General features: G+C 35.5%; 1 protein-coding gene across 11 annotated transcripts in view; it reads left to right on the forward strand.

Annotated features, from left to right (window-relative positions):
- LCORL (ligand dependent nuclear receptor corepressor like) overlaps nucleotides 1-13647 on the forward strand; it is an 80593-nt gene that overhangs the window by 20996 nt on the left and 45950 nt on the right. For all 11 annotated transcript variants that reach the window (XR_008430454.1, XR_008430453.1, XR_008430455.1 and 8 more), the window contains exons 2-4: nucleotides 3240-3305; nucleotides 10149-10228; nucleotides 10451-10580. Coding sequence is in view for 8 of the 11 variants with exons in the window: in XM_053940251.1 (XP_053796226.1) it covers nucleotides 3240-3305; nucleotides 10149-10228; nucleotides 10451-10580 (276 nt within the window). In the remaining 3 variants the exon portion in view is untranslated. The remainder of the gene's footprint in view (nucleotides 1-3239; nucleotides 3306-10148; nucleotides 10229-10450; nucleotides 10581-13647) is intronic.

Consider the following 13647-nt stretch of genomic DNA (forward strand, 5'->3'; position numbering starts at 1 on the left):
GTACCCAAATAGCTACCGATGGAAAAAGAGAGCCCCCTTCCTGTTGCTGGAGGTCACAGCTTCAGCCTCCCTCTTCGTGTGAGTTCCTGTCCCATCCCAGCCCCGAGTGAGGAAAGCAGCATCGGTGGTGGGGGAAAGGTGGGAGGGAGAGTTAATATAGGGGAAAAAGCCCTGTTTGCAGCTTTATTCAGAAATACAGATCGTGGAAGCTTGTAACTGGGTTAGGAGACTTGCTCTATCACAAATTTCTACTTATGAAGACTGTTGGAGGAACCTGTCTTGGATTTTAAAAGGTGTCAGACAATAAAGAAAATGGATTATTTCTACATGAAGATACAATAAATTTATTAGAGAAAGAGGGAGTTTGACAGTTTGGGGTATTGCAAGTTACTAGAGCCAAGTGTTGCTTTTCAGTTTGGAGCTAGAAAGTGTCAGATCATGAGTAACAGTTTTGAAAGACAGTTTGGAATCAAATAGGCAATCAACCACCATGAGACAGCAAATTCTGTAAATTTTTTTTGAAGCAATTTTTTTTTTCCATTAGTGAATCATTAAAAATATAAGCAAAGTGTATTTCTGACTAGTTTCTGTAGGCTCTTCAGGTTCTGGAGAGTTCCAAAGCTGCTACCTACTGTTTGGTTAAGCATACTGACTCAAGAAGAAAAACTAAGATTGGTTGAAGGGCTTGTGTCCAGATGGTTACATTTTAGGAAATGGTGCCAGCATTCATTCATTAGTACTAGAAACTAAGATACATTTTCATGTTTAGGTTAAACTAAAATTGTATCAATTCTGCTGAAAGGCAGCAGTACTTTGTGGAGCGTGCAAGCAACATAGGTACTTTCTGGGAAACTTTTAGCCTAAGGTCTGGAAAAAAATTCTCTTGATGTTCTTAGGTTGTACAAGTAAGTGTTCTTTTAAAAGAAGGCATCCAGTGTCCAAAGGTGAGGAAGCAAATGATTGGGTGGAGTAAGTCTGTTGTGTTTCCTTGGAGAAGTTCTGTAATACTTCAGGAAGAAAAACAGCCCTTTGGATGGGTAGGATGGAATTAAGTTTGGTGAATTAGCAAAGAAGCAGGCTGGTGTATCCTTTCCTCAGGGTAAGAAAAAAAAAAAAAACAACCAACTCCCACAGTGTGCTAATTGCCATCTCCATCTTTAATACAAGCTGTATGGAAGTCTGTTTGGAGGTTGCATTTTTCTTTGACACACTGCTGTTTACAGAGCTGGGTTTCTGTGCTCCTGGTTTTGCATAGGCAGGAGAAGGTAGTAGGGCAGGCAGGTAAGAACAAAAGTAAAGGCAGAAACAAGTACCACCCTCCACAGGGTGGTAGATATCCAAAGACCAAGGAGGTTTTGGGTGCTGACTGGGATGGTAAACAGGCTTCCTGTTGTTTGATTGATGAAGTTCTGAAAAACAGGGGTTGCTGTTTGCTCATTTGAAATAAGCAGAGTTGTCTCCAAGTGCTGCTTCATTCATTTCTTTACCCAGAGACAGTAACTTGGCAGAATGTTAACTAGCTAAAATGACTTAAAATGGCTTACAGTGTGTAACGTTAATGGCAATACACATGGTGTGAGTTGTATTTCTGCTCTGTTGTGTTTGGAGGATTGCTATCTTAACTTCAGGCTTCATCTCTCGTGCCTTTTTTGTCTGTAACTCTTTGAAGCCAGAAGAACAGGGAATATGTGCGATGCTAATATGTTGTGAATTTATATTACATTGAATCTAAGAGTTTCTGGATGATGCTTTAAGGTAAATTTTAGTGTGTGCCTTGGCTTTGGGCTTTTTGCTTTCTAGTTCTTGTAGGCTGTTTAAAACATGTGTGTATATATATTTGTTAGAGGACAGTGGTTTTGTAATTTAATTTGTGTTGTCTCGTGGTACTGTATTTAATACAAACAAAAGTGGAAAATGAAATCCATATAGTTCAAGATATAAATATATAAATCCATTTATAGCTCAAATATCAGATTTGTAGAGGTTATAGTTGATTTACAGTATAGTCCATATATTAAAATTGCTTTGCAATGGAAACTTTAACAAAACCTGCCCTGTCAAACTGAACAGCTCCTATGTGTTAAGATAGCTTCTCTTGTCTGCTTCAAATATTGTACATATTTATTCTTCCTTATACTAGTGTACATACAATCTAAACCAAAAAGTAAATATAACTTTTGGGGAGGGAACAGGATGTTATGTTGTCTTAAAAGACATCGCATGATGAGCAAATTTTGTGATTCTGAATGTTCTTTGTTGATAGAAGTTGTTTCCTGAAGATTTTGCTATCTTTTATGTGGTGTGATGATAAAATAGTCTTGCAAAGTTCTGGTCTAGCAAAATAGCTACAGACAGGCCTTTAGTATAAAGAATGAGAACCTTCAAATGCTGCTTTGAATTATCCTCTTATTTTCAAATAAGCTTATTGTTTGGAAGGAGAAAGGGGGGCACTTGGAAACTTTCTATATTGAACAAAACTTCTGTTATATTGATGTTGTAAATTGTCACCATATTTCATCAGTTGTCATGTGCTTTTTTTTTTTTGTATGTTTGGGGTTTTAAAATTTTATTTATTTATCAATCATCTGATTTGCTCTGTGTCTCATCACCCTTATTGAAGTATTTAATTTTTACCAAATACCTAAACAGACTAGCTGGTAAATCTGTAAAATAATTGGCTTTATCTAATCCTCCATTTTAAAATGTTTTTGTATGGATGCAGAGGACTAGAGAGCACTGTCATGGTATAGAAGCAAAAGAAGCTTGCATTTTTTCTATTTTTTGTAATATTAGCCTGCTCAGATTATGTAGTTTCAGGAGATCATGAGAAGTTTCTGATCTCTGAAGTTTTCTTTTTTTTTTTTTTCTTTTCATTTTTCTCTCTTTCTGTACATGACTCTAATTCTCAGGCTAAGAGAGAAACTCCTTCACTTGCTTAGAGCTGTGAGGCTAATCCTCCCACCTTTAGGATTCTGTGGTAGTTATTTTAAGTCTAATGAGGTTGTTGGGGCATGGCTTAATAGGCTGATTGTGGGCAGATGGCAGTTGCCTTGTCTTATTTTTATCTTCTAATGCTATTGACTAGTACTATCCTGGAAGGAGTAAATATTTGTTTGATAAATGTAACAATTTTTGGAATTGCTCTTAGAATTTGAGGATACTTATTGCCAGTTATCTGGAATTTGCTTTCTTTTAAGAAACTTTTGATTTACTGTTTTAAATGTTTCTTTTATCTCCAGGTTTTGAAAGTATTTTAGAAGGGCTTTATGGACCAAGGCTACGAAGAGACCTCAGTTTATTTGAAGGTAAATGAGCCAGCTGTTAGTGCAATGACCTTAACTTACTGGTTTTTCTTTTAGGTAAAAGTAGTTTTAAATATATATCTTGAATTTGAAAAAGGAAATCTTCCAGTGCTTTTCTTTCCAATGTTCATTTATTAATTTTCTTGTCAATACTGTGCATAAGCAAAACACTAGGGAGAATGATGCCTAGGTTTTGTTCCCATACAGGGGAATTTGGATAAGCTAAGCTTTTCTGCAAAGCTCTCATGAAAAAGACTTACTCTTCTAGAATAGTGCCTCTCCTCCTTTTGATTTTGAATATTAATTAGAAAGGGCAGACAAGCTGCTCAGCTTCCTATTGACATTAATTGGTAAAAGGAAGGTAATGGATGCTAGTTTGGTCTTGTAGTGGTCAAGAAAGTTTATGCTTTTTATATATTCATATTTTTTTACATCTTTACTATATGTACACCAAGCTTTTAGTTTTTATAGTACTTTATATGTATAAAAAGTCATAGTATGTTTAAGTATGTGTGTGTATGCATATATATATATATATATATATATACACATCTTTTCCATTAACCTTATAAGACCTAGCATTAGTCCAAATGGGTTTGGTTTTGCTGGACTAGCTGTCAATAACACATAAGTCCGTAGTTAACTATGGAATGATTTGACAACGTGAGTACCATACAGCAAAAATTTGCTTTGGAGTGTTGAAAGAATTATTTTTGCCAAGTTCATTTTATGACTTAAAAAATGTTCTTTCTGTTATCAGACCTTAAAAATGTTCCATCTCATTTCTTTACAATTCATTGTCTCATAGTGTAATTTGTAAAGCATATCATTATTTAGTGCTACTACATGAGGCAGACTGGCATGTGCTGTATATCTTTGCTTAGAATACTTTTGGAGCAATTGCTTTAACTTGGTTATGGTTTTGTCCCCTTGATAATGTGCAAGTTCCTTGGCCTGTATCATAATAACACAGTATTTTCATGGGGAAGGGGGGGGAATTTGGAATCCTACTTTGCTGATGCTTTCAGAATATTTTTTCCTTTCTCAAGCTGGGCATGCCACTAATAAGACATAGAAACATTTAAGAAATATGTACAGTTGGATTAAAGGTTGTTTTCATGACTAGTATTCTCATCTGCTGTGATAAGCAAGCACATTTGAAAAGGAAACACAGAATTTTGGTTTTTTCTGGTTGTAATTCCAATACGTTGTATTGTATTGAGCTGTACACTGATTAGTAGTTCAAGCTTTATTTTTTGTATGAAAGGGTTTACTTTTTCTTTTTTTTTCTTTTTTTTTGGGTTTTTTTGGGGGGGGGGGTGGGGTTTTTTTTCTTTTCTTTGTTTTTTTTTGTGGGTTTTTTTGTGGTTTTGTTTGTTTGTTTTTTGTTTTTTGTTTTTGTTTTACTTTTGGGTAAGAAGACAGTACTGAGCTGATGAGGTAGTGGCCAAAGTCTAAGCTGCAGTTAAAGGGGCATGATATGCTACACTGTAAAGTTTATATTGCTCCTTTAGACTTCATGTGTGCAGGTATTTGAACTGTTTCAGGGGTAAAGTTTTAACTTTAACTTACTTGCCTCAAGCTGTTGAAGATTTCTTACCTATTTAAAATCTGATACTTCCATTGCTTACATAGCTTTGCTATTTGATGCCCTTGTGACTTTGTCTTGAAAATTAAATTTGTGTTTATCTAAAATGCAACATCTCAGACCTTTTTTTTTCCCAATTTCTGAAAATTTTTTGTCAGTAATGTGCAAGAGTTCTTCAACAATTAAAGCCTATTTCCATGTCTGAGTCATCTGTAAAATTGATTTTAATTCTGGAGCCAACTGCTCCAGAACTGCTGGTAGGTTGGGGTGCCTACCTTACCTTACTCTATTTTTGGTTTATTTTTATAGATATAGTATCTGTAACTTCAGTAATGCCATGTGAAATGGTTTATACTGGTACAGTTGAGGTCAACTTTATCATTATTATAGTATGCAGGGCTATTTCTAATTTGAAGTCTGAATTTTGTTTTGAAGATTAATACAGAACTCTCAAATAAAATTTGTACAAAATTTTCCACTGTCATAAGTGCCACTTTTCATTTCACAGGTAATGAAGCTAAGATACAAAGTAAATAATTTGCCTTAGTTAAAAAATATGGCTGGTAGAATTAGAATTCATGTTTTTAAACTCTAAGCAATGTGCCTGAATTACTGCATCTTTTAGGCTGTTTATTTTCCTCATAACCACTAAACTAATACTGTCAACATGCAGTATTATGGCTCATTAGCAGCAAGAGTGTTTCCTCAAACATACCTCAAGAAATTATGTAGCTTTCTTGTGCAGAAATAGGTGAGAATTGGCTGAAATCTATGTTGCTTAGATACAATAACATTTTATTCTCTTATGTTGTTGGCTTCATCTATTGTGACATGAAAAAAATCAATAATGTGCATAAAATGTAACATGATTGATATATTTCCTCCTTAATTCTTTCCTGAAATAGTATTTGATCTATAGATTAAAATATTGTGTTGTATTATCTTAAGTTACTTGAGCAAATAATAAATTGTAATGACAAATCTTAATGTTAAAAGGTACACTTCAGTTTTACTAGACTATTACGCTTCTCCAAGCAAATACCTTGTAAACATTTTTTTGTGTCTTGAAATTCTTTTATATGTAGGATTTACTTTGTACTTGCTAAACTGGTTCTTGTCACCATTATTCAGCATCAGTTTGTTTTCCTGACTGCTTGGATTCTGTAGCTTCTAGTTGCAAAGGGGTCAAGTTCTGTATCTTGGCATCTGACCTTGGTTCAAGCTCTGAACTGAGGCTTCTTATGTCATTGAATCTTTAGGGCTTTCTAATCCTTTCCTCATACCCATTTTCAGCTAAGTAAATTCACATATAAATTGTTATTCTTTACATTCTACTTATGGATAGTTAGCTAAACTGTTAAAAAGCTGTTCCTCTAATCAGGTGATATGTGTGTACTTTTTTCTAGGGGGGATTATGTGCTGGGGTTCTATTCTCTTAACCACTGAGGAAAAGCTATGTCTTGTTGGAAAAAAAGCAGCTCTTAATGCTCTTTTTCTGCCAGGAAAAAAATCGTCTTTATACAGGAAAAAAGCTTTGATTTTTCCTTATGTTATTTTGGAGTATTTCTAGTAGTGAAAAATTTTATTAGAAACACAAATCTAATAGAATTTGAGTTTTTATGAAATTAAAAATACGAAGGACTTGATAAATACTTCAGCTGTTTTAATGTACTTGTTAGGAAGCAGTAGTGCTGTATAAAAAGAAAGGCAGTGATATGTTCCAAATTGTTACAAATAGCTGGAAAATCTTTTGGGACATTATTATATAATAATCAGAAAATTCTGGTAAGTAAGAGTTGAATTTTTTAAACTATTTTGTATTTAGATTTACTAGACAAATATTTCATATTTTAAGTTATAAACATGGAATCTGTTCAGTACTACAGATGTCTGAATTAATTTACTTAATTTGGCATTACTTCTTGGGAAAAGTGGTTTGGGGAAACAAAGATATGAACCTCTTAAGAAATGAAAAAAGTTCTGTTTTGTCAAAGTTCACCATTTTATTCTTAATAAATGGAAATAAGTTTAACAGCTTTGTGCTAAAGGGTTTTGTTTTCAAGTAATGATCTGTACTGTGTTTAGTATTAAAATGCTGTTTGCACCGTCTTAGCAACTTTTTCTCGTGAGCTAGCAAGCCTTACAGGTTGTCTGCAAATCTTTCATCATCTGACCCCAGGCAAGATAAAATGGGGAGGGAAGATGATCCTCATCCTAAATTCAATGCAGCTGAAGGAAAGTTTGTTCAGCTTAAAGTGTTGTCTGTGCCTCTGATTTTTCTGAGAGTATGGCTGCCTATCTGTAGTTAAAAACTTAATACTGATATCAGGATGTTTCCTGTGGTGGTGACCTGAGACTGTTTGTCTGGCATTTGATATATCTTGTATATATCTGATATCACTTTTGCTTAGCTCACTGGCAGACTTAATATGTCTTGTATGTGATTTATACTGCTTTGAATACAGGGTTTAGTGTTATGTAGAGGTGATGTTTCTCAAGGTTTGCTTTTTTGGCAATACACAAGGATTGCTCTCTAGTTTGACTTTTACCAGTGGAAATTCAGGATTCCAAGGCAGAAGAACTTCTCTGAAAATATAAAGCCTGTCCTAGAGTTAGGTGTAGATTCCCAGGACTCATAAACAGAATTTTCATGGTTGCAAGGAAAACAATGAACTTGTTGTGAAGGAATAGTGTTGTTTTTATGCCGTGGACATCCTAAAGGACTAGCTCTAATTGGCTGGGACAGGTAGATTAATTCAGCAAAAATGACTCATTATCTCTTGTTACTGTCCAGCCAAGAAAAATACCATGTCTGTTTTTAAACATCAGCTGTCCAACCTGTAAAAAATTGCTGGTTTGCACCCCTGAAAGCATATAATACAATAATACAGAATTCTGTTATAAATCAGTATTTTAGAGCTGAGCAAACTAAATTTAAGTAATAATATGGAGTTACATTATATTTGTGCTCAACTGAAGAACTTTTATTTTTCAGAGTAATTTTTTTCTTATTTTCTAACTCTTTTTAATAATATCTTTGAGAAGATGTAAAAGCTCAGCAGTTATGGGAAGAGGGTGGAGGACAGTGGGCAGTGGGAAACAACCCTGCAGACAGCAAGGTCAGAGAAGGAAGAGGGGAGAGGTGCTCCAGTCACTGGAGCAGAGATTCCCCTGCAGCCCTTGGAGAAGACCATGGTGAAGCATGTAGAACCTGCAGCCCATGGAGGACCATGTTGGAATAGATATCCACACTGCAGCCCATGGAGGACCCACTGGAGAGCAGGTGGAGATGCCCTGAAGGAAGCTGCAGCCTGTGGAGATCCCATGCTGGAGCAGGCCTCTGTCAGGAATTGCAGCCTATAGAGAGGAGCCCATGCAGGAGCAGCTTTTCGGGCAGGAGCTGTGGATTTGTGAAATGATCTCTTCCTGAAGGACTGTGCCCTGTGGAAAAGACATGTACTAGAGCAGTTCCTGAAAAGCTGCAGTTGTGGGAAGAACACTGGAGCAGTTTGTGAAGGCCTGTAGCCCATGGGAAAAACCCCAAGCTGGAACCAGGGAAAAAAGAGAAGGAAGTGGCAGAGAGGAACCTTTATGAACTGAGAGCAGCCCGTTTCCCATCCTCCTTGCACTGTTTGGGGTGGGGGAGGAGGTAGAAGAGTCAGGAATGAAGGAGTGAAGCTGAAGCCTGGGAAGAAGGGGTGGTAAGGTGGTTTAGAGTTTTCTCTTTCTTATTTTGAAAATCTGGTTTTATTGACTATAAATGAAACTGATTCTCTCCGAGTCTGACTTCCCTGTGACAGTAATTGGTAAGTGATCTCCCTGTCTTTATCTTGACCCTCAAGTTTCTCCCCCTCATTTTCTCCCCTACCATCTTACTTCCTCAGCCCTGCCCTATTGAAGAGGGGCAGTGAGAGCATCAGTGGATTGGGGGGTTGGCAGCCAGCCAAGATCAGGCTACCATCATGTGCTATTGAAAGCAGATAATCTCAAGAACCTCCCTAAACAGAGCTGACTGTAATTTAGTGGTATGGAGAAAAGGAGGAAACATACCTGGTAACTAATAATGGGAGTGAAAAAGTTCTTTAAGTTGTAAGCACATGAACTGGAAATGAACAGGATGGAGAAAACCTTGGTGTTGTAGTTAATCATGTTTGGATTCACCTGCCAAAACACTGCAGTTGTAATAAAGGCTGCTGCGTAACTAGGATACTGTAGGAAAAGTACTGCCTGCAGTGTAGGGAAGTCTGGTGTAAAGGTAAAAGACATCATCATGAGATCTTGGTCCCCATGTGCAGGAAACAGATGTTCAAGTGAGACTTGTGCAGAAGAGATGGAGTTGAATCTCATGAGGAAAACCAGGTGGACTAGATTAGTCACAAAATGAAGTGTAAAGGGGACAATGAAAGTCTCTGTAAATGCATCAGGGTGCTAAATACCTAGTTATTGTTCATGGGTGCAAGAATAAAATTGCCACAAAAGCAAACTGGAATAAGTTGCCATGTGCAATTTTAAACAAGAAATTAGAAGCTTTATTTTAACTATTAACACAGTTGATTTGGGAAAAGTTTTAAAGTAACTGGTGTTTGTGAAGAGAAGGGTATTGGCTGAAAACTCTTAATTTTTGAAATGGAGCTTAGTAGTTTGTTTAAAGGAAGTAGATTATGTGTCTCCATTCATTAGAAGACTGGACTTGATATAGGCAATGTAAGTTTAAGTCCTGCATTCCCTCTAGACCAAAGTACGTTTTCTGATAAAACATATAAAGGTACTTTTCTAGATAAATCAAGTGCTACAAGGGAGTATAAGGCTTGGATTTACCTATAGTGATGATATCAAATCAATTAAATATTATAAGTATAATGCATTTAGCTCACGTGGTAGGGAGTCCGTATCCTAATTCTTAGCTTAGTTTACCACAAGTTTGCACACTTCAATTAAAAAGAATGATGTCTGCAATTCAGAACTTTTTTTGCAGCATTCATATGCCTCCCGTAATTATGACAGATAATCAATTGAATTACATGAGTTTACCTTTTCTTTTAAGGAAGGCACTCTTTGCTATTTTTAAGTTGAGCTGTAAAAGCCAGACAAGAGCTTGAAAACATCTGAAGAATTGAATATGACTGAATGTACTCTACCAATAAATATATATTATATTAGTAATGGAATTTATTTACAAGACTTTTAGGAAGTGTGTGTTATTTTCAAAATCCATTTTTTCTTGTTTAAAACATCTAGATTTCTTTTCTTCCTTTAAGACTGTGAGCCAGAAGAGCTAACTGACTGGTCTATGGATGAGAAATGTTCCTTTTGTAATTTACACAAAGAAACAGCCAGTGTAAGTATGAGCATTATATTAAGCATTACTCCCCAACACTAATTTTTTGGTATGAAAGTAAGAGAGAATTGAATTTTGCAAATAAGTTAATTCTGCATTTTGACTCAAGGTAGTTTGATTTTAGTGGTTCTATTCCATTCAATATCTCAGTAATTTAATTATATGTTTTACTACCAGCAGACTAACTTCTGAAAGATGTTATGATCTTCATATGTTTTCTAGGATCGTGCATCAGTTTTCGGTTCTTCACAGTCAACGCCTACAGAGGAACTGTCATCTCAGGGCCAGTCCAACACTGATAAGATTGAATGCCAAGCAGAAAACTATCTAAATGCACTCTTTCGAAAGAAAGGTAATAAAAGCATGTCTTTTGTATTATGAAATATGACCAAAAAAAATCTAGAAGAATCAGATTATTCAGGATTAATTTTGTTTCCTAAGTATTTTTTTATTTATCTATTGAAATAGATGTTTCTGCTGTTTTTCTTTTTTATTCTTTTGATTTTCCTTAATCTTTTTCGTACTTGAATCACTAAATGAAGTACTACCCTTCCTACTTGCCATTCCTCTTCGTCCTCTTGCATTATGTGTCATTCTTACGAATCCCAGTTCATAAGTTGTATTGGATTTTTCTTTTTACCATGAGCTGCTACTTTGTTTTCATGCCAACCTCAGGTCTCCTTCTCTGGAATTCTAAGCATTGAAATATTTTCTGTTCCTAAATTCTCACTTCTGGTTTTCAATGGGAAAGGCATTTTAGGCAAGAGAATGTGCTTTGCAGATTGCAAAATGGAATTTGGGATCTTCTTGCATGAAAGCTGCTCCTTCAAATACATCCAAGTTGGAGGCTAACACTTCTTGTCAAAATACACTATTTAGCAGGTTATTAATTCTTTGACTGTTCTTGTTCTTTGACATTCATCAAGATAGAGCAGTACATGAGTGAATGACCAGTCAGCTTAGTTCATGAACGCTACGTGGTTTACTCACTGTCAACAAAAGCAGAAATACTCATTTTCTTCCTTAAGTTCATGTGAATGAAGTTACTGTGAATGCAGTAACTACAATTTTTATAGATTTTTCTTGGGCTTAGTATGTGTATGTGGATGTCAGAATAGCTGAGTGTGGCTAGGGTGACAGCTCTCTCTTGCTTTTGACAGAATTAGTCAGACACTACCTCTTATTCACATAGGTGGGAGAAAAAAGCGAAGTTAGTTTTGTCCCTTTTAAATTGCTGTAGCAGGAGAGATTATTATGCCCTTGAACCTGGGGTATGTAGAATCTTTTTCTGTACAGACTTGTCTACTCAGTCTATGTTTTGCTTTTTTGCATTTTAAAGAACTGAAATGGAGTGTAACAGCATTTTGAGTGCATCCTTTGGACTCTTGGCTTTCTTTCAAACCAGCTATTTTCCATTTGAAATAAAATGTCCAATGAAGTTGGCACCTCATTACTTCTTAAAGTCTTATTATATTTTCATCACAGGCCCAATTGTGTGGCATCTCCCTAGGCAGATATTTTAATTCCTTCAAATTTCTACTTTGTCAGATCTCTTCTTTGTCTTGATGTGTACAATATTATTCAGTGTTTGCCTGCTTTATGCTCCTTCTGCAGATGATCTCTTTTGATACTCCTTGAGCGGAACTTCTATCATGGGAGAAGTGAAACTTGGCATGACCTCACCTTAGTGGAGTGAATGACTTCTAAGTGAAGTTTCACACAAAGAACATTTGGCTTTTAGCATTTTCTTTTGGTTGATCTGCCAGATCAGTAATGCTAGGTTAAAGAGGTTTTGTCTATTGAAAGACGAAACTTCCAGTTGTTTTTGTGATTCTCTGAAGTACTTCTGTATTCTTGGATAGGAATTTACTAAGAATATTGCTTCAGTTCAGGTTTTAGCAAAGTCTTTAAAGTTGTTCAAATTATGGGAAGTGAAAAGAAAGAAAATAGTAAAGGGCATGTGAAACCAATTTATGAGGTATTCAAGTAACTGGTTTGGATTTTAGGAGGAAGATGAAGAGTTTTACTAAGAAAATCCCAAGTCTGCTTTCTGAATATTTGTAGGTTTTTGAGTTCAATATCAACTTATGAAGAAAAGAATAAAAGAAGTATCCAGTAATTGTCTAGCTAAGGAATAATTCTTATACCTGGTCCCAAACCAGATGTTCTTTTGTTGTTAGAAAGTTGTAGAATTCTTGGCTGGCTGTCTTTAAAATGGAGTAACATTTGTTTGGATTGCAAACTCCTCAATATGATCTACTTTCTTGGTATTGTAGCTGATTTAGGCCTCTATGAACAACTTCTAAGACTATTGAGCAAATTAGAGAGTTAATTTCTTGGTCCCATTAATTTTTTTTTTTAAGAAATTAATATATGGATTTTTTAATTTGCAGACTAGTTTGAGGGGATTTGGTTGTGGGTTTCAGGTTTTTTTGTTTTTTTTTTTTTTTTTTTTTTTCTGTATCAGGTAACTTGTTCAGAAGATCTCAAAACATGCAGCAATGATATATTGTTGCCTGGAGCAGACAGCCTTCAGACATTAATGTTTGACTATTTGTCTGTAGAATCTGGGACAAAAGATGATAAAACTCCTGCCAAAATGGGTAAACTCTTGAAATGCTATAAACAACTAAGGCCTTCCCATTAGGAGCCCAACTTCATTATGAATTAGTGAGAGATCAGTTTTGTAATCAGTTGTCTGTAGGAAAGTCCTGTGCTCAGCAGACATGTCAGCAAATCCAAAGTCCTTCTTGTCATCAAACACTGATTGTTGCCATTAAACAACCCAAATACTTTCTTCCCTAGTATGACATCTCTCTTTATCCTTTTGGTGGTATAAGCAGAGTAGACTTAGATTGGTGCTTTTCCACTTAGATAATGCTGAAGTTCAGCTGTTCTGTTTTGTTAAGGGAAAAACACAGTACGCTTTAAAAATATATATAGGTCTTTTTTTACTATGAGTATTATAGAGTGTGACATGTGCTCATTGTTATATCACAGAATCACAGTTGTTAAAAGCTTGATCAGACATTTTGTTCATGGACTATTAATTTTCTGTATTTCTAGTAGTACATGTTGTGTGTTCTTAGAAGCTTATTTTTCCATGCAATATTAATGTGACCTCTTTAAACAAAACTAAAGAAAAATGGTTGTGAATCGGGTTCTATCTTCAGGATAGATGATCTACCAAGAGATGACTGAAACATGAGAAGCTCATGTAGAAGTTAAGGAATTTAGGCACAAAATTATAGAGAGAATGTTTGAGATTTACTTGAATCTTTTCAGATTCTCTGCACTGCTCTGTCAAGTATCTTCAATGCCATGTTTCTTATCCCAATGTAATTTTCCTGTGGGCTTTTTAAAGCTCTTTACTATCTTTCTAGATATCCTTTTTATGTTCTAAAATATTTCCATTCATA

This window comes from Vidua chalybeata, chromosome 4 (genome assembly GCF_026979565.1).
Source record: "Vidua chalybeata isolate OUT-0048 chromosome 4, bVidCha1 merged haplotype, whole genome shotgun sequence".
Classification (NCBI taxonomy): Eukaryota; Metazoa; Chordata; class Aves; order Passeriformes; family Viduidae; genus Vidua; species Vidua chalybeata.